General features: G+C 56.5%; 1 protein-coding gene across 1 annotated transcript; it reads left to right on the forward strand.

Annotated features, from left to right (window-relative positions):
• Positions 1 to 26174, forward strand: DACT3 (dishevelled binding antagonist of beta catenin 3). The gene is made up of 4 exons (XM_073321808.1): positions 1 to 312; positions 21037 to 21148; positions 21559 to 21714; positions 22064 to 26174. Exons 1-4 carry the CDS (start codon positions 91 to 93, stop codon positions 23740 to 23742), a joined length of 2169 nt encoding a protein of 722 aa, XP_073177909.1. The 5' UTR covers positions 1 to 90; the 3' UTR covers positions 23743 to 26174.
• Positions 26175 to 27362: the final 1188 nt, after the last annotated feature.

Below are 27362 nucleotides of genomic sequence, written 5' to 3' on the forward strand. Positions count from 1 at the left end.
GGCGGTGACAGCGCGGAGCTGCCGCCGGCGGAGCGGGTCGGCTGCGCTGGCCGGGGCCGCAGGGGCAGCAGCGGGAGCCCAGCCGGGGGGATGATCCGGGCGTTCTCCTTCCCCGTGAGCCCGGAGCGGGGCCGGCTCCGGGGCTGGTTGGAGGGGAGCCTGGCCGGGCTCTGCGAGCTCCATCTGCTCCGGGAGCGGCAGGCGCGCCGGGTGCGGCAGGCGCTGCGCCTCGGGACCGAGCCCGCCGAGCAGGCGGCGGCCGGGGAGACCGAGCCGGGCAGCGCTGCGGAGCCGGCCCCCGAGGAGCAGCTGGTGAGTCCCGGCCGGGGCCCCGAGCGCCTGTGGGGACGGGTCCGGAGAGCGGGGGCGGCGGGGCCGGGACTCGTTGGGCACAGTGGGGCTAATTCCGGGGGGCTGTGCCCGGCCTCCCCATAGCTGCTTCGGTGTATGGGGCTGTTCTGGGGAGCCCCAGCTGTGCGGGGGGGCTGGTGTGGGGGCAGCCCCCCGCTGTGTGGGGTGTATGGGGCTGTTATGGGGTGTGGGGGCAGCCCCCCGCTGTGTGGTGTGTATGGGGCTGTTATGGGGTGTGGGGGGACCCCCAGCTGTGCAGTGGGGGGTGTATGGGGCTGTTATGGGGTGTGGGGGGACCCCCAGCTGTGCAGTGGGGGGTGTATGGGGCTGTTATGGGGTGTGGGGGCAGCCCCCCGCTGTGTGGGGTGTATAGGGCTGTTATGGGGTGTGGGGGGACCCCCAGCTGTGCAGTGGGGGGTGTATGGGGCTGTTATGGGGTGTGGGGGGACCCCCAGCTGTGCAGTGGGGGGGTGTATAGGGCTGTTATGGGGTGTGGGGGGACCCCCAGCTGTGCAGTGGGGGGTGTATGGGGCTGTTATGGGGTGTGGGGGGACCCCCAGCTGTGCAGTGGGGGGGTGTATAGGGCTGTTATGGGGTGTGGGGGGACCCCCAGCTGTGCAGTGGGGGGTTTACAGGGCTGTTATGGGGGCATGGGGGGGTCTATGGGGCTGTTCTGAGTGGTTGTGGGGGGAGCCCCTAGCTGCGTATTGTGGAGGTCTCTGGGGGTGTTGGAGCCCCTAGCCCTGCAGTTTTAGAGTTTTCTGGGAGCAGGGGGGCCCCTGTTTCCTGGGGCAGGTGAGCAGGAGGCTTCCCCTCCCCTTCCTTTGTGTCTTTAACTTTCATTGAAACATCTCAGACCTCCGGCCTCTGGGAGCCCCTGGGCCCGGCCTGTTGCCTGACTCAAGTTGATGGCACCACCATGTCCGAGGTTACGTTGTCCTCTGCCCTGCGGTTGGACTCTGTTGATCTGAGAGTGTTTTCTCTATGGCGGTGTGGTTAGAGCAGGGGGCCTGGGAGCCACGACTCCTGGCTTCTATCCCTAGCTTTGGGAGGGGAGTGGGGTCAGTGGTTAGAGCAGGAGACTGGGAGTCAGGCCTCAAGGGCTCTGCTCCCAACAGGAGCAACCCAGGGCCAGCCTTTCTTCCTGATCTGGATGGGCTTGCAGTTTAAGAACTGCTTTTGGAACACGAATCCGGTAAGCAACAAAGTAGCGAATTATTGCGGGACCGTGAGGCGTTAGTTGGTAGATCTTCCACTATGTATAATAGAAACTGGGCTTTCAGTGTCGGGGTTTTCCTGAGAGCTAGAGAAACTGTAAACCCTATATATGATGAAAACCACTTCAAGTCAGGGCATGTAGCAGGACCCCCAGCACCTCTAGTTCCAACACCTATGTTCTCCTGAGCAGCACAAAATTAACTTGTGGAATTCCCTGCCACAGGATGTTACCAATGCACAGTGCTTGGGTAGGAGGTGGAAAAAAGTTAAGATTGTTTTTAATACAAAAACTCGCCCTCATGCTTCAGAGCTGATCACTGGCTGATGGTCAGGAAGGCACCCAATCCAAGTGCATAGTTAAGTCCATCCTCCAGGCCATCCAGGAGAGAATGACAGGTTTCAGAGTAACAGCCGTGTTAGTTAGGAGAGAATGTGGCTCTAGACTGGCCCATTGGTCTGCTCTGGTGCAGCAAGGAAGGGGGTGGTGGGGACACTGCACTCAACAGACCATTGATCATTTCTGCTTTGGCATCTTCAGAAACAGAATTCAGTCTGCGCTCAGCCCCAATGCTAATGCGGGGGAAGGGCTGTCTTGCCATTGACAAATTAGACTAAGCACCTTTATTGTCTTCTCCTCCACGTGCGGGTGGAAGGGAAAGATCCTGCAGGCCGTGTGGGTGTGCTGGCATAAGGCAGCTAGAGGGAGGCCGGAGATGGCAGGTGAGGTGTCCCTCTGAGGTCTGACTGGTCTTTAGTCCTGCCATAGCTGGGGCGCCAACTGGGGATCGGGGGGTCCCATTGTGCTGAGCACTGTGCGGACAAGCCATAGAAAGTCCCTGCCCCAAAGACCTTACAGTGCAGGGCCGGATCCCGAGCTGGGGTAAATTGGGTGTAACTCCATTGGAGTCAGTGGGGCCAGATCCCCAGCTGGCGTACATCAAGCTTTGCTCACTGACTTCATTGTAGTACTATGGAAAGTCCTCTGGGGCGCAGGGTGTCTGTCTGTCTGTCAGTCAGAGCTTGTCAGCTCCTCTGGTGCAATCCTCCCCCATCTCATCCTCAGCCCGCTCAGAGGGGAAAGCAGGTGGGGTGGGAGTCAAAAGGATGGGGGGGTGTCATTCACAAAACATGCGATTGGCCGGTCATCGTTGAAAGTGGCAGGTTCCTCCATCACCCCAACATCACTGTGCCGGAGTCAGCTAGGACTTCGGTTGTGTGGCGAGATCCCTTGCAGTGGTGTCTTAGCCAGGGAGGGGCTGGGGTTGTGGTGAGCTTCCTCAGTGCAGTGTCCTAGCTGGGAAGGGGTCAGCGGTGTGGTGAGCATCCTCACGGTGGTGTCCTGCCTCTCAGAGCTCAGCCTGTAGCTGTGAGTGCTGGGTGGGGCAGGTCTCTCTCTGGCCTGAGGAGACCATATCTGGGGGAGAGGAATGGGGCAGGCTGCCTTTCCCTGGTGTATGGGGCAGGTGTCATAGAATCATACAATATCGGGGTTGGAAGGGACCTCAGGAGGTATCTAGTCCAACCCCCTGCTCAAAGCAGGACCAATCCCCAATTAAATCATCCCAGCCAGGGCTTTGTCAAGCCGGGCCTTAAAAACCTCTAAGGAAGGAGATTCCACCACCTCCCTAGGTAACCTATTCCAGTGCTTCACCACCCTCCTAGTGAAAAAGTTTTTCCTAATATCCAACCTAAACCTCCCCCACTGCAACTTGAGACCATTACTCCTTGTTCTGTCATCAGCTACCACTGAGAACAGTCTAGATCCATCCTCTTTGGAACCCCCTTTCAGATAGGGTCTGTCCCACCTCTGAGCTGGCTCTAACCTAAGACCCTGCAGTACCAAACCAAACTGTCCTCAGCGACATCTGGAGTGGGGTCGGGGGAAGTTGTGTGGATCTTGTCACTTTGTGTAATAAGCTGCTCACAAGCCCTGGGCAAAGGTGTCTGTTGGGTATGTGGAACCAGCTTATCTCTTGGAAAGTGACTGCTAAGGCTATTCTCACTGGAGTCCTTCCCTGGGTGCATCTCTGCCCCTCCCTGTCTCAGCAGGACGGACAGATGGACGACATTGTTGTCCTGTGCTCCAGACTGCTGCCCATGCCGGGGGAGTTAGAGTAGTCAAGGTCATGCTCCAGGGCAAGAGCTGGTCCCTGGAGCAGGGTCAGGAAGGGGATTCCTCACCTGCCCCTGCAGTGCATTCAGCCAGGAGGATGGTTGATTCTGAAGCGTTGGATGTTGACTGGTGCTGGTGGCAGGGTGCTGGGCTGAAGTGATGTAGCAAATATCTTCGTCTCCAGCCCCATGCTCTAGTGTTGCTTAGCATTGCTGCAGCAGGGGCAGCTACAGGACCTGAGTGACTTGGTGAGCTTCCTCCTAGTAGTGACCTGGGTGGATTCTACATATAGGGGAAATAGAGGCACAGCACAGACAGATCACCCAGCAAATCTGTGTCAGAGCCAGGAAGAGAACCCAGGACTCGAGGCACCAAATGCTTCTGCTGTAACCACTAAACCCCACTCCCTTCTCAGAGCTGGGGGTAGAACCCAGGAGTCCTGGCTCTCAGGCCCCCTGTTCTAACCACTAGATCCCACTCCCCTCCCAGAGCTGGGGTAGAACCCAGGAGTCCTGATTTTCCCCTCCCTCTTGCAAGGTGCTTTGTATTTTCAGTGCCCTGGATGTGCTATCTTGCTGATTTCACTGCTTGGCCTGTGCAGCCATCTCTGACCAGGTATCGCTTGGACCCCTAAAAGTCTTGTTCTGGAGGCTGGCATTACTGGTCCCTTCTGCTGCTGCCAGGGCTATGGGGTTCCTGCCTGGCCTGGTACATCACAGCTGCCCATCCCGCCCCCCCTTTCAGCTCCAGCTTTGCCAGCTATTTACTGATTTAATAAAAAGATTTTGCTCTTTCTCTGCCCCCCCCTTAATTAAATCGACTTCACGTTTGCGGATCCGCTGTCAAAAAGCCTGGCAGCGTCTTCCAGCAGGGGATTAATGGGGCGAGCAGCCAGCAGCCAATGAGAGGCGCCTGCTTTGCATAGTGATGAGATTCTCTGGTGGGGCGGGGGTGAGCTGGTCTGGAAGCTGTTCCTTGGACCTTGCGTTGAGGAAAGGCGGCGGGGAGTGGGTGGGTGCGGCCCCGGGGACGAGGCTGCAGTCAGATCAGGATGCTGAGCGCTGGGTGAATTCTTCCCACCGTTGACACAAGCTGCATGCCTTGGTGCTGATAACGCCGCTCCAGCGGTGGGATAATGGGCCGACGAGTCCTGCTGTCACCCCAAGACTGTCTGGGCTCCGGTGGAGGGACTGGGGGGGAATGAGTCAGCCAGAGAACAGGCTGCCTGGACTTCTGTGTCCTCCTTACACCTCTCCGCCCCTCCCATCTTGACTGTATGTCAGTGGCGTGGTGAGCTGCCACCGAGCAGTGCCAGCTAGACCCCAAGGCCAGGGCAAAGCAATCCAGAGTGTTGGCGCAACCTCACATGGGGCACTTCCTTGGCCCTGCCCCTGTGCCATGACTCCGCCCCCTCTTGTGTTGGGCAGGGGTCACGCATTCAACCATCCTATTTCTCTCCCCCCATTTCTTTGGTCTTTATCTTCTGGCTGGGCTGGGGTCCCTTCCCGAGATGGGGAGGCTCCTTTCTCCCTCAGAGAAGGTTGGGAGTTTTTTCAATTAAATGTCCCCCCCGTTCCCCCCCACACACTGGGAAACGTCAGTGCGTCGAAACCCAAATATTTTGGTGGGAAAGTTTTTTTTGTTGTTTAGACAAATTTCCTGATTTATTTATTTTTGGGTGGGGAGGAAGGGGTTAGGAATTGTCACTACCTCCCTGTCGTCACGTTTTCCAAAATGAGAAAATCCAGGTTTGTTTTTGTTTTTTTGGGGGGGGGGGTAAAAGGGAAATTTGAAGTTTAATTTGTAGAGGGGGGAAAAGTAAACAAGGCAGATAAGAATAAAAAAGGTTTCAATCAACACAAAACCCTTCAGCTGGACCCAGTCGTTGTCTTCTTCTTCTTCCACTTCTTTTTGGATTGCTGGTTGGTGAAAATTTTCAGACTTTTGACTTTTCTTCCCAATTCGGGACAGGAAAAATATACAATTCTCAGGGGATGGGCAATCTGTGCAGCTGTGCTGGCCCTCCCCTCCCACCCCCCATATGTGTGTGTGTGTAGGGGAGGGGAGCTTCTGACACCATCGCAGATTGGTGTGGTGAGCTTCCTCAGGGAGGTGCCCTGGCTGATGGAAGTTAGGACACCCCCCTTTCCCCGGGTGTGGTGAACTTCCTCAGGGGAGTGCCAGTGGCTAGCATTGCCAGTGTCTTTAGCTCTGGCCTGGCCATTCCCGGCTGGCTTGGGTCTCAGTGACAGGCCGTCCGGCATGCGCTCTGGCAGGCCTCATCGGTCCCCTGCCTTCCAGCTGGAGCTGGGGCATGTGGGAGTCTCCCCGGTGGTGGTGGGGAAACACGTGAGTCGTCTGGAATGGGCCGGCGGCCGGCGCTCTGAGGTCGGCTCATGCCTGAGACATGACGGTGCGCGAGGCTGCGGCTTGGCGTCCGGAGCGGCCCCGGTTTAGGGTTTCCTTGGGAGAGATGCTCAGACAAAGCAAAGCCCAGCCACGCGTCCCCGGCTGCAGCGTCCATCCCCCCACCCCAAACACACCACCCCACTGGCTATGGCTGGGCCTGCCTTTCCGCTAGGAGTCTGATTTCTCCTCTCTGCTCCTCACTTCTTCAAAGGCAAAAGCCGTTGGCAGCTCACAATTGAGGCTGGGGGCCAGGAGGCGGGGCGGTGGTGGGATCCTTCAGCAAAATGCTACCTCTCCCTGGGCCTCGCTCGCCCCGTCAGTAAAACAGGGGTAATGATCCTGCCCAGACGGTGCAGCACCGTGCGGTGGGGCGGGGGGGTGCGATCTTGGGTGGGGAGGCTGCAGAATCGAAGCAAAAGCTGCTGCAAAGGGAGTAGCTGTAAGATCCCGGAAGGGGCGGGGGTGAGCCCCTGGCTACAGAGGGGGAACGGAGCTTGGACTTTAAATCAGTGGGTTGGGGGAGGGCTGAGAGTTGTCTGCATGATGCAGGGCTGGTGGCAGCCGACAGCTGCATGGTCAGGGGGCCTGGCGGTGGCTGCTGGGGGCAGACTGGGCCCCTTGGCTGGGCTGGCTGGAGCTGTTTCGCTCTGCCTGCCCTCCCCCCCCAGCCCCATTCCTGGCCGCTGAGGGGTGCTGAAGGGATGCAAGGGGGCAGGCTCCTGCCTGGTGAGCAGCCTCCCTTCCCCCACTGGTCCCTCCTGCACCTTATCTCTGCTTTATTACTTATGGGCCATAACCGCTGGGCTGGGGGGGCTGTGCCGAAAGGAGCTAAACTCCGGCCTGGACTGTCGCAGAGGGAGGGACCGAGCTGTAGCTAGTGGGATGGATGGGGCAGGGAAGCTGCTGGTGCCAGGGTGGGCCCCATTACGTCAGGGATCCTCCTCTGTATCTCACCCCAATGGAGACTCCATTATTCCCCCAGACCCAGGGAGCCCTGGAGACAGACCCTGCTGTCCACCCTCAGTAAGCCCCCTCCCAACTGACCTTTGCACAGACCCCCAACACACCCTCTCCTCCTGGGAGCCCCTGCCCTATCTGACCCCAAAGCAGACCCTCTTACCCCCTCCCCGCCTCAGTCACTGCGTGTCTGGGCAGCGCCCGGCCCGACGGGGCCCTGATCTCGCTCACTGCGTGTCTGGGCAGCGCCCGGCATGATGGGACCCCGATCTCGGTCACTGTGTGTCTGGGCAGCGCCCGGCCCGATGGGACCCTGATCTCAGACAAGGAAACACAAGAAAGAAGAAGAAAAATGCAGCCAACATGGAAACCCCAAAGTAGCGACATAAGTTGCGTCACCCAGCCAGGAGAGCTTCTTATGTCGTCTTGGACCAGTCACAATGACCTTGGCTGCCCTTCTCAGCTGGGGAAGCATATTCAAGGGCTGCCCCCCAGTCTGGTCCTCTCCAGCGCAGTCCGTGCCCGTCTCGTGTCCTGTGAGTCGCGATCACACATGGAACTTCTGTCTAGCTAGGTCCGTGTATGGTCCCCATCACCGCGGCAACTGTGCAAAACCATCACCATGGTAACTGAGCACCTGACCTTCATAGCACCCCATTTTACAGATGGGCAAGTGCTGCACCTCAGTTTCCCCAGGGTCACACAGGGAGCGTCTGTGACAGAGCCTGGACTTGAACCTTTGTCTCTTGCTGTCTTAACCACGAGGCCAACCTTGTTACCAGAAACATTGTTGCCTTGAGACGGGAGGGTGTGTAGCAGGCCCAGATGGAAGGAGGAGAGCTTGTGAACTCTGAGTAGATGCTTAAAAAAAATCTTTGTATAAGGGCAGGGGTCTGCTCTGGTGCCGTTGGCCAAAAATCTACCCCACCCCTGTGCTGTGCACTCTTCCCCCGCCCCCAGAGGTGGCTGCATTTAATTGCTGCTGCTGGGTGTGCGTGCACAGCTTGTGAAAAGATCTGAGATCCGCTAGGGAAACAGTGTAACAATATCCGAGCATTGCCGTCTTCTGGATACACTTGGGACAGCTCTGATGAGTGTCATAAGCCCTGTACTGCTAACACCTACCTCATGGGAGATTCTCCTTCAGCCCAGGTGGGCTTTTGTGGCAGGAGGCGCTGGGTTCTATCCTTGGTGGTGGTGGGAAGTTCTGAGCTACCACAGACCTTCCTCCAGATTGTCATTCTTGAGCGTGTCAGTGGCTTGCTGGAAAGATTACCATGCCGTGCTGCGCAGCTGATTGTGGTTTCAGTTCAGGTGGAGGCATTAGCAGCTGTTAAATGCCGTAGGAACAAAAGAATCTGCTTTTATGCAAATATCCCTTGTAATTAAGAAGGCGAGGGAAAAAAAAAAACTACCGAGGGGGCGGAAAGCCACAGAGAAGATGCTGAATGCACAGCCAGGGATGTTGCTAAGTATAGCAGTGGCTAAATCATCCATGGCATAACTCCTGTGAGAATCAATGGTGTAACAGCTCAGTAAGGTTTCCAAAAGTCGTTTAGAGCCCGGCTTCAAGTGCAAATCCCTCTAAGGTCTTCCATAGCCTAACAGGGGAAAATCATTTCTTGGCATATAAACCACACACACCTCTATGGAGAGAAATATACATGTATTCAGATTTTATCACATGCCCTGGACCAGGACTACTTAGAGAATAGGGCACACAACGGCATTTGGTATTGAAGAAAAGTATGCAACCCCTAATGCTCACCTGATCAGAGAAATTTCCCCCTCTCCATATATATATATTTCCCCATATCTAGCTAATTAAAGAAATTCAGTCGTGGAACTGCCAATTAGAAACCTAGCCTGTTTCTACCAAGATCCCTTCCACACCTCCAAAGTGACGCGTCTCTTCAAGAATAGATGATTTTCTAAAAGACCTGCTCGAGTTCAAACAGGAATTAATTTGAGGTTATCCAGGAGGTCACAACCACATGATCACAATGGTCCCTTCTGGATCCTAGAAATGCTCATTCAAGACTCCATCAAATTAAACCAACCTGGATTTTTGTTCTGGGAAAGGATGTTGTGTTTCCCCCCACATCGAGATAGGAATCAGTACCAGCCCCAAATTAATGGTCATTTGCAACTTGGTTTTGGAAGCGTAGAAGATGAGAAATTTTGTCCTACGTCAAAATCGGTGGTTTAATTTTAACCCCCCAAACAAAATTGTAATTCTTTTCCTTGTTGGCGAAGCGAAAGCTTTGCAGGAATTAAATGTTGCTATGGGAGCACCTGGGTTTTTTTTAACAAGCTCTTGTTCTAACGATTTAAACCTCATTCCAGAAATTAGGGTTGGGAAATAATCTAGGGGAATTAGATGCTTTTGGAATTCACATGCCTAACTCCCTTAGGAAATTTCAGTCTTATACATAGTGTGGGATGCTTCATTGTCCACTCCCCTACACCAGGGCAGAGTTGGTGCCCAAGAATCTAAAGCCACTGATGGCCCAGGGGATTTAGGCACCTCACCTGGTCAGGCCCTTTTGTAAAATCCTGCTCGGTGCCCCTCTGCATCTTGAGGCATCTGTTTCCCTTTGTAAGCCTGGCCCTCTGTGCCCACGGCAGGTGTGGGGATGAAGTACTTATAAGCAACAGGAAGTTTATTTAAGTTCTTTTCTGTTTTAAAATCATTTAATGCTTGCCACTTGCATGGTGCTTTTCAGCCACCTGGTGCAAAGTGGGTTAGTATTATGGCCCCACCCCCTGGTTTACAGAAGGGAAACTGAGGCACGGAGAGAGGAAAGCAACTCCTTCAAGGCATCAGTGGCAGAGCTGGGGAGAGAACCTAGGGGTCCTGACTCCCAGCCCTGCTGCTTTAAGCACTAGGCCCAACTCCCCTCCCACAGAAGGGATAGAACCCAGGGGTCCCGACGCCCAGCCTTCTCTGCTCTAATCACTAGGCCCCACTCTCCTCTCAGAGCTGGGAATAGAACCCAGGGGTCCTGGTTTCCAATTGTCCTGGCTCTAACCACTCTCTCACGCAACCGGGAATAAAACCCAGGAATCCTGAATGCTGGTGCAAAATGTTGTCCCTATGGGTCATGTGTTTCTCTCTGTTGGGTGTTTTTTACACACGTGTGTGTGCAACGTACGTCTCCAACCTTTGTTCCTTTTTTTTTTTTTTTTAAATACAGCCTCCCCGTTTCTCCAGTCGGGAAAGCAGCCCTGACTGTCCAAGAGGAATTTTCCTGCGGAGAAATGGGAGTTATGCTTCCATCCAATAGACTTTTATGGTCTGTCCTCTCTCTCCTCTTGCCAGTGGGGGGAGGGAGGAGGAGGAGAATGCTGAGCAGCGGCTTCTTTAAGGGAATGCCAGAGCAAGACAGAGAGAACCGATACAAAGCTCAAGCTTATTATAGCCTGCAATCCCCTTGGCGGCTGCTGGCTATCAGGATCCGGTGTGCTGAAGGAGCCCTCTGCAACGGGGAGGAGAGCAATCTGCTCTGAACTGCACCCCAGGGACCGGTAGTAACTAGCTGCTTAGTACAGCAGCTCAGTGATGCTGGAGTTTTGGGCCGGTGCAGTTTGTGCTTTGGCCTGCCCTGCTACCCGCCCTGTGCCAGAGGCCGTGTGGCCTAGTGGCTAAAACACTGGCCTGTGACGCAGGAGAGCTGGGTTCGCTTCCTGGCTCAGCCACTGGGTGGCTGGCTGGCGGTGCCTCAGTTTCCCTAGCTGTAAAATGGGGGTTGTGATCCTGCCCTCCTCTGTAAAGCCCTTTGAGATTTCATGGTGACGAGCGAGGCTTCCCCCCTGCTCCCCATTCAGCTGTGGGGTGGTGCCAGCCCCAAAACTCATGTGTCAGCTTCCCCTCCAGAATCATGAGATGGCCCGATGCTATCAGCAGACTTTCCCAAATAATGGGGTGGGGGGTTCTCTCCATTTGCCTTCTGGAGCCTTTAGGGGGTCCCATTTTCTAGCTCTGTCTCCCCTACCACAAGCCCTGCAGACACAGATCTGGGGTAGGTCAAAGCACAGTCTGCCACAGTTAGTGCATGGCAGGCTATGGCCAGGTAGATTCACGCTCCAGCTTGCCATGTGCTAACAGTTCATCTAAACAAGCCCTTACTTCATTAAGGAAAAAAAAACGGAAGCAGATGTTCTCCCATGACTCCGGGAGCTGGGTCTTGAAGTGCAAGAATTGCCAACATTGGATTATTATTTATCACTGTATATCACAGTACCACCTAGTGGAGATCAGGGGCCATTGTGCCAAGCGCTGCACGGCCGCAAAGTCCCTGCACCAAAGAGCTCACAGTCTAGGCAGGAGGAGAAGCAGAGAGAAGTGATTTGCCAATGCCTCACAATCTGGGCAGAGCATGAAATAGAGCCAGGGCACCCAGCTCCCAGTCTGGTGCCCTATACACTGAGCCATGCTGCCTCTAGCTGGTCCAACCTTTCTACCTCCTAGACTAGTCCAGTGTTGGATGTGCTAGCCAATATGGCCAGGCTGGGAGATTTACTAGCCAGAGGGCTAAACCTGCAAGCCAGGTGCTGATCTGAAATATGCGGGAGGGGGGTGTAAAAACCTAGCGAGATCAGCCCATGCCTCTGTCCTCCCACTGAGGGAGATGAGAATGGGGGCTGAGATGCTCCCACTGTCTCTGTTCTTCTGGGTCAGCCTCTGCTAGTAGGTGTAATGAATCTGAAGTCACCTCTGGCCGCTGGCTCGGTGAAGGGTGGAACTTTGAAACCTGGCAAGAAGAGAGAGAGAGAGAAACCCCTACCGTGGTATCCTATGGAACTCCCTGCCACATGATATTATTAAGGCCAAGAGCATAGCAGGATTTTAAAGGAAGGGTTAGAAGTTTTCTATATAAAACAAGAATAGGAAGTTTGTTGGTAAAAGGGATATAAGCCTTCATGCTTCAGGGCATACGCAAACCCACTAACCTAGGGGTCTGTCAGGAACTTCTGCTCTTGGCTGGGTATATCATTGCCCACCGGGGGTGGGGGGAGCAGGGAGGAAGGGCGGTTCTTGCACCTTCCTCTGAAGCAGCTGCTGCTGTCACAGACACAGTTCCAATGCTCAGGCCCAGCTGGTCTTAAAATGGGTGGAAACGCCCCTTGAGAATCCCTCCTCCACAAGGGGATCTCCCTAGCCAGTGTGGAGCTGGGGTAAGAGGACTTGGATCCCAGCCCCCCGACATAGGGGGTGGATAGGGGGCATTGTCAGAGCACACTGCTCTGTGGCTATTCTCTGTCCTCCAGAGGCAACAGAGTGTGAATTAGAGCAGCCCTGAGGCTGCACTAGCTAACACCGGGGGCTGGGGGAGGCCTAGAATATGCCGGGGCGGTGGGGAGCACTGTGCAGAGGGGCTTAAAACCACCTCCCACCATCATTGCCACAAACACAGGGGGTAGATAGCTGGGAATCGGGCCCCACGATACTGTGCAAGAGGAGGTGCTGGTCCAATCCGGCCCAGCAGATCCTAGTGCCTGTGGGGCATGCAGATTAGAGACTCGCACGGCGTTGGAGCCACCATCCATTTGCTGTCCTAGCCACACATCCAGAGCCTGGCCCTTGGCTCTGCGGGATGCTGGGTTGCTGCACTGAGTTTACTTAAAACTGAATTCTACGGTTTAACCCTTTTTTAACCTTGTCCTGAGCCGTGAAAGGCGCAGAGTTTGATCCGGCTGGATTCAGCCTAGCCCTGGTGCTCAGAAGTCACGGGATCTGTTGGTACTTTTCCATTTCTGGTTGCTGCGATCTCTGCTTTAGCTCCGCTGCGTCCACCTCCCTGCTTATGGCTGTTAGCTGGACGATAACGGCTCTGCCGAGGTCTGGCTTGTGTCTTTGTCTCCTTGTTGCTCCAACATCTAAACATGTGTTTGAATGCAGCCAAAGGCAAGATCGTGTGTCTAGGAGCAAAGAATGCAACTAGAGGGGGGACTATAGTCTGGAAAGCACTGGTTCCGAAACAGACGGAGGGGTCACGGTGGCTGTTGCCAGGCACGTTTATACTGCACACTAAGTCCAGGCTCTGACTCCAGTTTAAGCCCAGTTACCCCCCCACCCCTTGTGTCCACACACAAATTACTCTGTCTTGGGTCAGCAAGCACTCACTGAGGACCCTGCTAGTGGGGTGCATCAGAGCCCCGCTCCTGGTGTGACTCAGGCCTGAGCCCCGTCATTTTGCAGTGTGGACACAGAGACGGGCTGCAGACCATGTAGTGCAGTGTGGACGTGTTAGCATGGGTGAGAGACCCCAGCCCAGCACTTATAAGTGGAGTGGACGCTCAAGCACGGGCTTCGAAAGGCCGAGTCCACATGCTGGGTTCCACATACCCAGGTTAGCAATGCAGTGTAGACGCACCTGTCAATCCCATCCTCAACCTGACAAACCGTCTGAGCATCCATTTCAAGTGCAAGGCCCTGATTGGCTGGCATTGGAGTAGGGCCTTTAACCTGGTTTGCTGAATCCCCAGCGACAGCCCTGACCACTGGGCTACCCAATCTCTTTCTTTTTGGCCCAGTGGCTAGTTAATGACTTCTACAAAGGGGTGAGACTGAGGCTGATTCTCCAGCCAGGTGCTCCTCAGGGAAATGGGAGACACCGGTTCAATTCCCTGGGCTGGCCCATGCCTGGTTCTCATTCTAGTTCTCAGCTGAAGAACTAAACAATCCATGTTTAGTTTTAAAGGGACGGAGTGGAGAGTAATGGTTAGAGCAGGATGGGGCAGGGAGTCTCAGGACCCTTGGGTTCTGTTCCTAGCTCTGGTGGGGTTTAGTGGGTCAGAGCAGGGGGCTGGGGGTCAGGACGCCTGGTTCTATTCCTGCTCTAGGAGGGGTGTGGGGTGCAGGGGGTTAGAACAAGGGTGGCTGGGAGTTAGGACTCCTGAGTTCCATTCTGTGCTCTGCCATTCCCTCTCTGATCTTAGGTAAGTCAGTATGCCTCAGTTTCCCCATTTGTAAAACAGGGATACTGCTCAGCAGGTGGGGCTGGGAATCTGGACTCCTGGGTTCTATTCATTAGAATGGCCATATTGGGTCAGACCAAGGGTCCTCTTAGCCCAGTAGCCTGTCTTCTGACAGTGGCCAATGCCAGGTGCTTCAGAGGGAATGAACACACCAGGGCAATTATCAGGTGATCCATTCCCTGTTGTCCAGTCCCAGCTTCTGGTAGTTAGAGGTTTAGGGACACCCAGAGTTGTTCCTGTGACCATCTTGGCTAATAGCCATTGATGGACCTGTCCTCCAGGAACTTATCTAGTTCTTTTTTGAACCCGGTTATACTTTTGGCCTTCACAACGTCCTCTGGCAAGGAGTTCCACAGGTTGACTGTGTGCTGGATGAAGAAATATTTCCTTTTATTTGTTTTAAACCTGCTGCCTATTAATGTCATTGGGCGACTTCCTGGTTCTTGTGTGATGTGAAGGCAAATAGCGCTTCCCTCGTCACTTTCTTCATACCAGTCCTATTCCCAGAGGACTTGAACCTGGGTGTCCCATATCCCAGGAACGCGTCCTAACTCTGGGCTGTTGGCTGTTTCAGGGTGGGTCTCTCTCTCTCTCTCTCTCTCCCCTGTGGTGTTTTTGTGAGTAATTTCAAAAGGTCTCGGTTCGTTCCAGCTTGAAATAAAAACAAAACTTGAAACCTTGACATTTTTTGTGGAGGGGGATTTGTGCTTTCTGGCCAGCCCCTAGCCTTACCTCTGTATACAGCTACTGGGATAGTGTGTCCACACTCCAGACAGGAGTGGGGGAAGCTCACAGAGGGTTCAGAGGTGAGCAAGTTGAAGTCCGGAAAAGCCACCTCCCAGCAAGAGAGGGAAGGAGCTCAGTCTATTTAGCTTATTGAAAGGACACCTAAGAGGCAGCTTGGTCTGGGTGGATAAGCATCCGCGGGGGAGATCTCTGGTGTAAAGGGCTTGGTAACCTACTAGACAAGCCATTACAAGAGGCAGTGACTGGAAGCTGAAGCTAGAGAAATTCAGACTGTAAATAAGACTCAAGTTTTTAACAGGAAAAGGAACTAAGCATTGGAACAACTGACTGAGGGGCAGTGGTGGATTCTCCACCGCTTGGAGGCTTTATGCTGAAATCAGACATTTCTTTCCCGTTCTAGCTCAACCACAAGATATGGGCTGGAAGTGGGATTCTCTGGCCTAGGTAATACAGGTCGGACAGGCTGATCAGACTGATGGTTCCTTCTGGGCTGAAAATCTCTGAATCACTACAGTAGAGCACCCATCTCCGTCCCACCCCCCATCCCGGCCCCGTCGTCACTCCCTGCAGAGCTTCTACCAATCCCACCCCAGATCTCCTCCCTTCCCTTTCTTCACAGAGCCCCGAGTACTGCTGAGATTGTCACAATTCCTCTGCCTTTCTGACTGTGGCTCCAGGGTGTCCTGTTTAAATGTATCCCCCCCATCAATGTCTGTATGTGGCTCCATTCGGTAATTTATCCCATACGCTCTCCCCGGTCCGATCTTTAATTTGGCGGGGGATAGCTCAGAGCAGTGGTGGTGTGCAGAATGAATGTGGATGAGCCCCACACCTGGTTCTCATTTGAGCTCTCTTTTGGAGAACTGAACAAGCTATGTTTAGTTTTAAAGGGGAAGGGATGGGATTTAATTGCTGGAGGAGCAGGGACAAGAGAATCAGGACTCCTGGGTTCTATTCCCAGATCTTGCAGGGGAGTGGGGTCTAGTGGATGAGAGCAGGCGGGGAGTGGGAGCCAGGACTCCTGGGTTCTATTCCTAGCTCTGCCATTGACACTCTGGTTGTAGGGAAAGTCAACATGCCTCAGTTTCCCCAATTTGTAAACCAAGGAAAGTGCAGAGTTGGGAAGCAGAAAGGGTTAATATTTATACAGTATTCTGGAGGTAGCAAGTGCCGCATACATGAATGATTATATTTGCTGCCTTGTGCTGGCAAGAGGCAAGAAGTGGAACCGATTAGAATCAGAGTGAAAACAACCCAGCTATGTTTCAGGGTTCCTGAGCGAGGTGAAATGCAGACAGGAAACCCACCGCATTAATAGGATCTCTGCAATCTCTAACCAGATCAGATTCATTTCCCGGAGGCAGGTTGTCTGATATTGCGCTGCAACTAATCTTAGCCGCGAAGCCAGCAGGAAAGTAGGCTAGATTTAAATACACACCAGGTCTCTTAATGCAGGGGTTTTTAAAAATGTAATTTCCTATGATTTTAAAAATTGGGAGGGGCGAGGATTTCACCCTGTGGAGCCATATTGACCCTTTCACACATGCGGGGTGTCATCAGGGTTGGGGTCATTTGATTCAAAGCGCAGTCCTGGTAGCAGTAGTAAGCTGTTATCTTCTATGTGGATCTGCCACTAGAGGGGGATGAGAGACACGTGTTGACTGTGGGTTTCACAGCTATTTGCTGACACCAAAATCCCTCATGACTGGTCCTCCTCCTATCCCACTCCGCTTCTCTCTCCCTCTCCCTACCTGCATCTCTTCTGTTCCCCCATCCAGCCTCCTCACCCTTCTGCATTCCAGCCTGGCAGCTGTCTCCTCTTGCATGCTGCATGGTGCCAACAGGGGGAGCACTCAGAGTGTAGGAGAGAATCTCCTTGCTCTTTGTGCTGCATCGCCCTCCCCCTTTCCCCAAGGAGCAATTTCCAGGAGTCCTACTCAGCCCCTGCAGCCCTGAGCTGGAGCATGTTCAATTGCTCTGTTGGGATGGTGCATGGGCAGTCTGGTTGGGACACAGGACAGATTCTCAGGGAGACAGCAGAAGGCACATCCCTGGCCCCTCTGCCAGATTTCAAGTCCCTGCCCCAAAGCATGGAGGCGCTAGAGCTTCTCAACCGAATGGTTGGAAGAAAAAAAAAATATTTTTTGGAAGCATGGGCAAAGCGCTATATTTCCCCCTAACTTTGTTCTCAAAAACAGCTGACCTGTTTTACCTGAAACTTTCCAGAAAAATTCAGCTGGAGGCTGACACCCAGCAGGGAAAATTTCAACCTGAATAGCTAAAGTTATAAGTAACCGAAAACAGGCTCTTATAATGGAAACTGTCAGACAACCTTAATAATTGACATCGCTATTTGGGCTGCCGATAACACACCCATTCAAATCACAGATCCAGTGCTCCTTGCCGTTGTGTCCCAGGATGTATCTTTCAGCTCCATCCTTTACCAGAGGCTGATCGTGGCTGCTGGCAGTTGGATTGGGATTGGTTTTTCAAACCCATTTGTGTGTGTGTGGATTTAGATATTTGAAATGCACCAGCACCTGATATTACAGAGCTTAGCAGGATTCCAAAAAGGATTAGCCATTTATAGGAATAATAAGAACGGTTGCGGCTACACGTGCCGGGATAAAAATTTACATGGGATATAAATCTGCCTGCCTCGGGGTATAAGCCCACTGCAAACGGATGGAGGTTGGGATAACTTCCCTCGTAGGTGGGTTAGTTGGTCACGGTCCTATCCGCAGTGCCTCGCACCTGCCCCCAAAATATCTGGAACTAGCCACGGGGAGGCAGGGTGCTGGGTAATATGGGGCATTGCTGGGATCTGGCACTTCCTAGGGGGTGATTTTAAAGTCTTTTTCCGGATTAAAAATCTTTTGACCAGGAGCTCAGCTGGTGCAAATCCGTTCAGCGCTGTTTGTGCCAGTGGAGTGATGCTGACTTGAACCGGCTGAGGATCTGGTTCTGTTCATCCCAGTGTTGCTGAGCCAGCTGGGGATCTGGCCCGGTGACTCCAAGAGCGTGACACCCATTTACACCAGTTGGGGGCCTAGACCCTTAGCTGAGCTTCGTAGCTCAAAGACAATAATTTGGTTTTTATTTTGAAAGGCCCCCTTGGAAATTTTTTTTTCCACGCTGTCAGACGTTTATGGCTGGCAGTTTAACTCCCAGGGCTCCTGGGTTCCCAGCTATGGGAGGGGAGTGGGGTTTAGTGGATTGGAGTGGGTAGGAGGGGGTGGCTGGGATCCAGGACTCCTGGGTTCCATTCCTCACTCTGGGAGAGGAGCATGATTTAGTGGTTAGACTGTCAGATTGCCAACCTTCCCCCTTACGGCCTAGCTCAAAGCAGGTCTAGCTGACACAGCAGTTAAAACCCCGACGGCTGCCGGTTCGGCTGTGGGACCTGCATGGCTGGATTGTCTGAACATGGGGAAAGTGCAGCTAACACATGGGTGATGCATGCAGGTCGTTTCAGTCCTGATCCGGCACAACCGTTCCATGTGTACTCGATGGGGTGCCCACACGCACCCTTATAGTAAGGTGCCCAGATACCGTGGGGATGGGCGTGGGATAGTAGGATGAAAACCTGACTAGCGCCATTGGAGGATTTGATGGGGCAGAAAGTCCAGGGGCCAAGGCCATTGAGGGCTAGGTTTTCCAACGCCCAGCATCCTCACCTGGGACCTCAGCACCCAATTCACTGAGGTCTCTAAATGGAAATTCTGGCCTGGCTTGTGGGTGCTGCCCCCTTCTGGATAGTCCATGTAACAACCACCTCACTTCAAGTCCTGCTTTTGACCCATTAATATAGCACCTGAGCACCCCACAAACTTTAACGGAAGGATCTTCACAGCATCCCTGTGAGGCAAGGCAGCTATGCCCATTGTACAAATGGGGAAACTGAGGCACAGAGAGCCTTGTGTCCAAGGTCACTCAGGGAGGCTGTGGTGGATCAAGGAAGTGAACCCCCCTCTCCTCAGTCGGAGGCTAGAGGCCCTGGCTGCTAGGCTATCCTTCCCTCTTCCTTCACCAGCCTTTCTCTTTCTCTGCTGCTAGGCTGAAGCCAAAAGACCTGAAGAAAACAAACCCTCGGGTCCCCCCAGAGTTTTACAGTGTTGTTGTTCTGGGTGGGGGGGCGGAGAGGGGGAGCTTAGTTAGGAAATTTACCATTTTTACATCCAGCCTCTTCACAAAATGGCTGGACTTCACCCATGAGCCTGACGCCCAGGGCCTCTGGGAGACAGACGGTGGAAACAGAGGGGGCCAGTTAGGTGCTGGGTGGACAATACAGAGTTGAGGGTCAGGAATGGGGGGGGGGCATTTATCAGATGTCCCTAGAGCAGCAGGATAAATCCCTGATTTAGAATGTCACTCGTGAAGTGGGGGGGGGAGGACATGGGCTGAATTTATGGAGTAGGGGGGTGGATCTGGGCTGGGCTGGGAATACCCCCCCCCCCCCATGGCCCCTTTGTCTGCAGCCCCCTGCACTGTAATGTATTCATCGACGTTGCCGTTGTAGTAGGAATAATTTATTTCCTCCGGCGCTGACCGGGTGTCGCCCCCCCTTTCCCCAGGAGCCGTGATAAATGAACCCACCCCCCGCCCCAATCTCTGAGCCAGGCAGAGGGGAAGGCATCCAGGTGTGAAGCAGAGATAGCGGGGATGCGCCGGGGGAGGCCTGTGTGTGTACGTGTCCCCAGTGCAGGGCTGGGGAGCTCTCCCCTCCCCATTGGGATGGCAAGGAAATGGGGTCTGTGTTGGAGGGGTGGAGGAGATTTTTCCTTTCTCTGCTTCTCCCCTCTCGTTCCTTCTCTCGTTTGTTTCTCTCCTTTTTTCTTCCTGTTGTGTTTTCTGTCTGTCTATCCCCACGTAACCCCATCTGTCCGTCCGTCCCAACACACCTCTCCTTTTCCCTCTCCCTCCCTCTTGTTCGATTTCGTCCGTCCTGTTCTTTTTCTCCTCCCCTGTCTTTTCCTTCTCTCTCACTCTTCTCTCCTGGCGCAGGAGAGCCGGTTAGAAATCTCACCGGAACCGACGGGCAGCGGACTGATTACACCTTTTACGAACTGACTTATAGCCAGGACGCTGTTCGGTTGACTTGGGGTGTTAAGAGTTTGCGTGAACTTGGGGGTGCTGATGCTTTAGGGATTCAAGTTTAATGTCCGCCGGGTGTGTTGTGCTTTGTTTTATCCCTGTCTCGGTATTTTAGAACATTTTTTAAAAGTTTTAATGAAATTTGATGTGAATAAAGGTGTTTTTCATGACATCGTCTCTCCTTTACTCTTCTCATTCTTTCCCCCCTTTTGTTCTCTTCTCTCCTTTGTTCCCTCTTCTCTTTCTCTCTCCTTGTTTTTCCTCACTCTCTTCTCTTCTTTTTTTCCTTCCCTTGTTCTCTCTCCTCCTTTTCTCCTCTCATTTTCCCTCTTTTCTCTCCTCCTTTTCCTCCTTTCTCTTTCTCTCCTTCTCTTGTTTTGCCCCCGCATCCTGACTGGCTCTGGCCCCGTCAGAACACCCCCCACCCTTGTGCCCACCCCGGCTCCTTGGAGTTCAGGAAGCTTCCCCCCACCCCCATTGGGCCCGGGAGCTTTGGGATCTGGCTGCCTCCTGCTTTCCTGACCTTATAGGGGCAGGGTAGAGGCCAGCACAGTTTCCAAAGAGCCTGGGGCCCATCCCCTGGCTCCTTGGGCCTTGTTTCCCTGGGCGGCTGCACACCCCAGATGTGGGGGTGGGGATTGGGGTATCCCAATGCAGTGGGACAGGTGGTGGCTGTTTCCCCTCCCCCTCCAGCCCTGGAGCTGTCAGCTCCCCCACTTCCCCGGGGTGAGGATGTTCCCCCCCCTTTTTGTCTCCAGCAGAGTTTGAGCGACAGCCCCAAATGGGTCTCATTGTCTCCCCCCACCCATCTGTCTGGAGGTCAGAGGTCACCCAGCAGACCCTACCCCACCCCCCATGTGGGCTGTCTGCAGCACATCCCCCTCCCACCATGATACCCCCCTCGGGGTGCAAAGTTCAACTGAATGTAAACATGAGGGGTGCACTTAGGGGCTAGCTGACCCCCCCCCAACTATCTACCACTGATGGGGTTTGAGCCTTGATTTTTGGGAGGGGGCTGAGGGGGTGATGTGCAGCAGTGGCTTCTGGGTGGGGGGCACTGTTGGGGGGGGTAGTTCAACCCCCCCAAATGGGGAGGCTTGGAAGGCCCCTGTTGCTGGAGTATCAATCCCTCACTAACGTCCTGCCCCTCTCGGTTTCCTTTCCAGGATGCGCTGCCCGGGCTGATGTGGGAACTGGAGCAGCAAGTGGGGGGGCTGCGGCTGCACCCCGAAAAGGCCTGCGGGGAGGCGGCCGAGATGGACAGCTGGCCCAGCTCGGGTAGGAACCCCGGTGGTGTGATATGGGGGTGTGTGTCTCAGACTGGGGGAGAGATGCAGCTGATTCTCACCCCCGGTTATCCCTGCAGGGAAGTGGGACCCCAAAACTGCTTCTCACACCCCAGATTCCAAGCTGAGACCTGCCCAGGGAACGGGCCGGCTGGTGCCCCGTGGGCTGCTCCCATCCCCCCCAACAGTCTCTATCACCTGCCTCCCCCTTCCCTGCCCCTCAGCTGATGGTTGCCTCTTCCCCTACCCCCAGCTGACGGCTGCCCCCCTCCACGTCCATCTCTGCCCCCCAGCTCAGGGCTGCCTCTTCCTATCCCCCATCCCTGCCCCCCCCCTCAATTGGTGGCTGTCCCACAAATCTGTCCCAGCTGCCCCCCAGCTCACAGCTGCCATCTCTTGCAGGTTTCTACGAGGGTGCCTCTTCCGCCGTGGCCTCAGACTCGCCGGCCTCCTGCTTCGGGGACTCTTCCGGCTTCCCCTCCATCTCCGGCTCCTGCTCCCGCATCGGCCAGGCCGAGTCACGTGGCAGCTACGCCAGCGAGCGCCCCAAGTCCGTGGGTGAGCGGCTGCCCGGCTCCTGAGAGACCAGCGTGGGGCTGGGGGTCGCCTGGCTGATCTGGTGGGCAGAGGGAGGGATACCGGGCCGGACGGAGCCGTGGGTCCGGTCCTGGGGGATACCGGGCCGGACGGGGCCGGTGGTCGGGTCCTGGGGGATACCGGGCCGGACGGGCTGTCAAGGACCGTCTGGCCATGGCTGAAGAGAGTTGGGGGGTGGTGAAAGGGGCAGGCCTGTCTCTGGGGTTGCCTTCGTCCCTATGGGAGCGAAGGGGGCCTGAGCACTGCCCCCCTCCAGCTGGAGCCGCCCTTTGTGGGTCTGTCTCTCAGTCCGTATCTCTCTGTCCCGCAGGCGAGATGGGCAGCAGTGGCAAAGACGGGGCCGGGCGGGGCATGGTTCCCCGCTCCTACTCGGCCCCCTACTCCAGCTGTCAGGACTACCCCTCCGAGCCGCCCCCGCGCCTCCCACCCCGGGACAGCCTGGACCCCTTCCTGTACCCCAGTCCCCTTCACGCTGTGGCCATGCAGAACCCACTGCTCCGCGGCCGCCTCTACGATGCCGCCCCCTTCTCACCAGGCCTGGCCTATGGGGCGGAGCAGGCTGGGGGGCTGGAGGAGTTCGGGGGGCAGGAGATGCCCTGTTATCCCGAGGCCGCTCACTGCCACAAGGTGGAGAGCTACATCTCGCGGCTGATCCGCCGACGCAGCCAGCTGGCGCGGGGTGGCAAGCCCCGGACTAGCCTCAACGCCGAGCCGCCCGCCAAGGCAGTGGCCCGCCAGAACAGCCTCTGCAAGAGGCCCTCAGAGCTGCTGGCCCCCCAGGCGGAGCGCAAGCACCCCCCAGCCATGGAGCGGGGCAGCAGCACCCCCTCGCCCTGCGGCTACGAGGGCGGGGCCGGCGTGGCCGCCCGGATCTGGTCGTCTTGGGACGCCGCGGCCGAGAGGACGCTGGCCGGCAAGGGGGCCCCCGAAGGCTACGCCCCGCCGCACTCCAGCCTCAAGAAGCCCCCCAAGCTGCAGGCACTCGCCCACCTCCGGCCTGCCCTGTCGGTGGATCACTACGAGGAGGGGCCGGGCGAGGACGGTGCCCATGCCAGGAACGGCCAGGAACCCGCTCCCTATGAGGAGAGGGGGGGCCGCCCCCCGCTGGCCTGCACCGAGGACGGGGCCTGCCAGATGGTGAAGGCCCAGTACATCCCGGCCCAGCAGCCGCCCCGCGCCCAGCAGGCCCACCGAGGCGCCAAAAAGAAGCCCCCTCCCCTCACCAAGGGGCGCTCGGTGGAGCTGTCACCAGAGCGGGCCCCGGTGACGCCCAGGGAGAGACCTCGGGCAGCGGCGATGCCCAAGAAGTGCCGCTTCACCGAGGAAGGGGGGGAAGCACCAGGGGGGCGCCGGGCTAGCGCCAGGAAAGGCTCCCCCCGGGGCAAGAAGGCGGCGCGCTCTCAGTCGGAGAACAGCCTCCTGAACAAGCCGGGCGCCTCGGGCACCAAGTACCACACGGTGGAGCGGGACGAGGTGGTGCTCAAGCCGTCCCGGCAGCGTCGCCCCCACCCCGGCGCCGCCGGCTACCGGAAGTGGCGCTCGACGGCAGAGATCTGCCAGGAGGAGGCGGGCGCCGGGGAGCCGCGGCGGAGCCGGCGGGCGGGGCGGAGCGGGCCAGGCGCCCCCTCGCCCCCCCGCAATGTGCTGTACGGTTACGCCGGGAGCGACTCGGAGTGCTCGGGCGGGCGGGGCGGTGGGGCGCGGCGGGCGCCCGTGTGCCGGCTGGAGGAGGGGCTGGCCTACGGCGACAGCGAGTCCAGCCTGAGCGAGGGCGGCTCGCCCGCCTTCAGCACCGGCTCCAGCGACACGGACGAGAGCAGCGGGCTGGTCTGGCCCCAGCAGCTTTCGCCGCAGCTGGTCGCCAGCGCGGGGCCCGGCCAGGCCGGTGGGCGACCCAAGGTTTTCGTCAAGATCAAGGCCTCCCACGCCCTCAAGAAGAAAATTATGCGCTTCCGCTCGGGTTCCCTGAAAGTGATGACGACGGTGTGAGATCCTGGGCTTGGAGGGGGGGGGTCTAATCCCCCTCGTCACCTCCTGCAGCCTGGGGGTGCCCCTGGCCCACCCCCTCTCCAGCCTCCTCTACCCCCCCAACCAACTCTGCCCCATACTGCCCTGGCCTGGGGCAGCCTAACCCATTCCCGGTCTATGTCCCCTGCCTGGTGGTGGCCCCAACAAACCCTGCCCCATACTCCCCTCGCTTGGGAGTATTCCCTGACCCATACCCCCTCCAGCTTGATCCACCGCACTCCATACACCCTGGCCTTTTGTGGGGGGCTTGACTCTCACCCCCCCATCTACCTTCCCAATCTGGGAGTGTCCCTTTCCCAACCTGATCCAAGCCCTCCAGGGTAATCCAGCCCACCCCCACCCCCAGCCTGGGAATGTCGCTTGACCTAAACCCCAGCCTGATCTACACCCTGACCTGCCTTAGCCTGGGGATTCCCCTCGACCCCCTGACCCACCCTGGATCCATGCACCCCCAGCCTGGTGGGCCCCCTCACCTCACACCCCCCACTCCTACTTACCTTGGGAGGGGCATGTCATCCCTCCATCCCTCCCAGCTTTGGGACCCCTCTGATCTCCTTTCCCACTGGTCTAGTTCTCCTCCCAGGGTTGCCAATTTTGGTTAGACCTATTCTTGGAGGTTTAATCACATGACATCATCTTTAATTAAAAATTCATCTTTAATTCCTGGAGAGTCCAGGACAATCCTGGAGGGGTGGCAACCCTGTCTCTTCCCCCTTTGCCGTACTACCAGATCCTCCTCCCCAAACCCTTCCCTGCCCGGCCCCCTGATGCAAACCTCAGGCCAGAAGCTGGTAGGTTCAAGCCCCCAGGTTTAATTTTTAGCAGAGGTGCAAGATGCCCCCCCCTGCCCCCCACCAGTCTGCAAGGCCAGGGGGATGCCATGACGGGGCAGGGGGCACTGGCTGCTGGGGGTCAGTGGGTTACATTGCGGCTGGGGAGCAGGTACTAAAATTAATTGGGGAGGGAATTGGGTGGGGGAGCTGCAGTCTGCCCTGGCACCATTGTGCGTGAGCGCTCGCTTCCTGGTGCATGACGCCTCCCAAGTGAGCTGCATACGAGACCCCCGCTTGGCACTGGGGAAACCCTGGTGCTGGGACGCTAGTGGTAAAATCCTGATGCCGAGCGGCCTCGGAGACACTAACGGTGAAAGTGGGGCACTGGTGCAACCATGGGCCCTGGGGGTGACGCCCCCTGCATGGGGGGGGGGAGCTGCCTTTGGGGCGCTGGTGAGGCGGTTGTGATGCTGATGCGATCGTGTCTGAATGGATGAGCTCTTCGGGTCCGTTAATGGTGACGCTGTGGGCACTAGTGAGCGCGTGCCAACACCCTGGCGGCTGGCACCGAGCCGGTTCATCGCCTTGCAGATTTTGTGGACTGCTGAGATCTGGGCCCAACCAGGCTAACGGCAGCTTCTGGGTTAGGATGGGCCTGTGTCTTTCCTTGCACCCGTGGATCGTGCCCCAGGGCTTCGGCGTGCCGGATTAAAGGTGCAGAGATCTCAGGGTGGTGGCACTCCCATCCTCTCCCTTTGGGAGTCTATGCCTGGGGGCACGGACTCTGGCTACCTCCCACCCCCCCGCACACATGCTCCCACCGCAGCAGCTCATCAGATACTCTAGGAGCCCCTGATGAGCGTGGTGGGGGCAGGACAGCATTGTGGTCTCAGGGGCATGAGATACAGGGGCCTTTTCCCTCCAGCTCCTCAGTTCCAGTCCAGCCCAGCTGGGTAACGTGGCCCCCTCTCCCCGTCTGCAATCAATTTGTTGGGTCTCTGCTCACAGTGGGAGACACCATGAGCCTGGGCGGTGCTCACCCCCTCCCCCACCCCCCGTGACAGGGGTCCCTCCCGGGCAGGGCTGAGACTGGCTCAGGGTAGCATTTGGGGTGCAGGGGTGAGTTCCCCCTGCCCGGGGTTGTGCCCACTCTGGGGCTAGACCGGGAAGGATCCCTCTCCAAGGGTCTCCATCCGGCCCCATCACAGCAGCAGTTAAAATCCCCCTCCCCGGTTATGTGGGTTTCATCTCTCTGCCAGGGCCGGTTACTAAGGAGATCCAGCCTGTTCCTGAGCGCTACCCTGAAATAGACACCCATGCCCGCTACACAGATAATTAACTTGCCAACAGGAGCCCAGCTTGTGTTAGTCCCCTGCCGCAGACCCCTGCCCCCCGGCTGGGCCAGCACTTCCATGGCGCGACGTTCACTGTGTCGCATGCTGTTTAAATGAACGTATTTATTATTCTGATTTTGTATCGTAACTCCTCTGGAGTCCGCGCTGTACATAGGTACCTCCCTGGAGTCTGTGGCAAACCCCCCTGCCAGTCTTGTATTTCTATATATAATTTCCCCCTCCCTGTCACCCCGTTTTTGTAAATAAAAATCTGTTATTTGTGGAAGTGCCGCTTTACTGGTGGGGTGGGGCGGGGCAGGGATTGAAGCACCCACAAAGTTAAGGGGGCGGGTTGCTGAGCCATATTTGTTAATATGGTAACACACAGAAAACCCCAATTGAGATCGGGGCCCCGTCGGGCCAGGCGCTGCCCAGACACGCAGTGACCGAGATCAGGGCCCCCGTCGGGCCGGGCGCTGCCCAGACACACAGTGACCGAGATCGGGGCCCCGTCGGGCCAGGCGCTGCCCAGACACGCAGTGACCGAGATCAGGGCCCCCGTCGGGCCGGGCGCTGCCCAGACACGCAGTGACCGAGATCGGGGCCCCGTCGGGCCAGGCGCTGCCCAGACACGCAGTGACCAAGATCAGTGCCCCCGTCGGGCCGGGCGCTGCCCAGACATGCAGTGACTGAGATCGGGGCCCCTCATTGCATACAGTGTATGTCCGTGAGTATGCAAACAAGTAGCTAGATACCCTGGTGTGGCTGGGGAAAGCAGGCCACAAACCTCAGGCTTGGGCGGCTTTAGCATCCCCACACCAATGCCCCTGGCATTTCATCCACCTCCCCGTGCCTGGCGTGGGTCAATCCCTCCATGGCAGCATGCTGGCATCATCCCACCTCTGACACCAATAGAGAATTTGGAGGGAGATTCCAGGCTGCAGCCATGTCCATGGACTGCTTTGAGCTCCAGGCAGTCCCTGTTAAAAACGCTTCGCCCAGAGCCCCTTTATGAAAACCAGATGTGTGAAGCAGCCAGGAAAACGTTCCTGCCTTCCAAATTCTTTCCCTCAGCCCCACGAACGCCAGCGCTTGGCCCCCTCCCCTCCCCCCGGCCCTTGCTCAGCTGAATTATTACGAGCTGTGGACAACATGCACGTTCTCCTCCTCCAGCCCTGCTTGGAAGCCAAAGTGTGGAGCCAGTTCTGCTCCCTGCCCCCCTCCACCTCGCCTATGCAGATTGTCTCTGCTCCCCCGGCCTAGGCTGTTGTCTCCCCGCTCCAAAATCTGAGCTTCCGCGCTCTCTGCACCCTCATGGCGGCGTTGTGCTTTTTCTCCTGCCCCTGCACCCTGACACCTGTGCTGTTGTGCTCTCTGCACCTCCAAACCTGGCCTGCGAAGTCCCATGCCCCCCTTGCCCCCCCAAACCTGAGCGGCAGTGCTCTGCACCCCTCGCCCCCATATCCCAAGCCTA

The sequence above is a fragment of the Lepidochelys kempii genome, chromosome 23 (genome assembly GCF_965140265.1).
Source record: "Lepidochelys kempii isolate rLepKem1 chromosome 23, rLepKem1.hap2, whole genome shotgun sequence".
Lineage (NCBI taxonomy): Eukaryota > Metazoa > Chordata > Testudines > Cheloniidae > Lepidochelys > Lepidochelys kempii.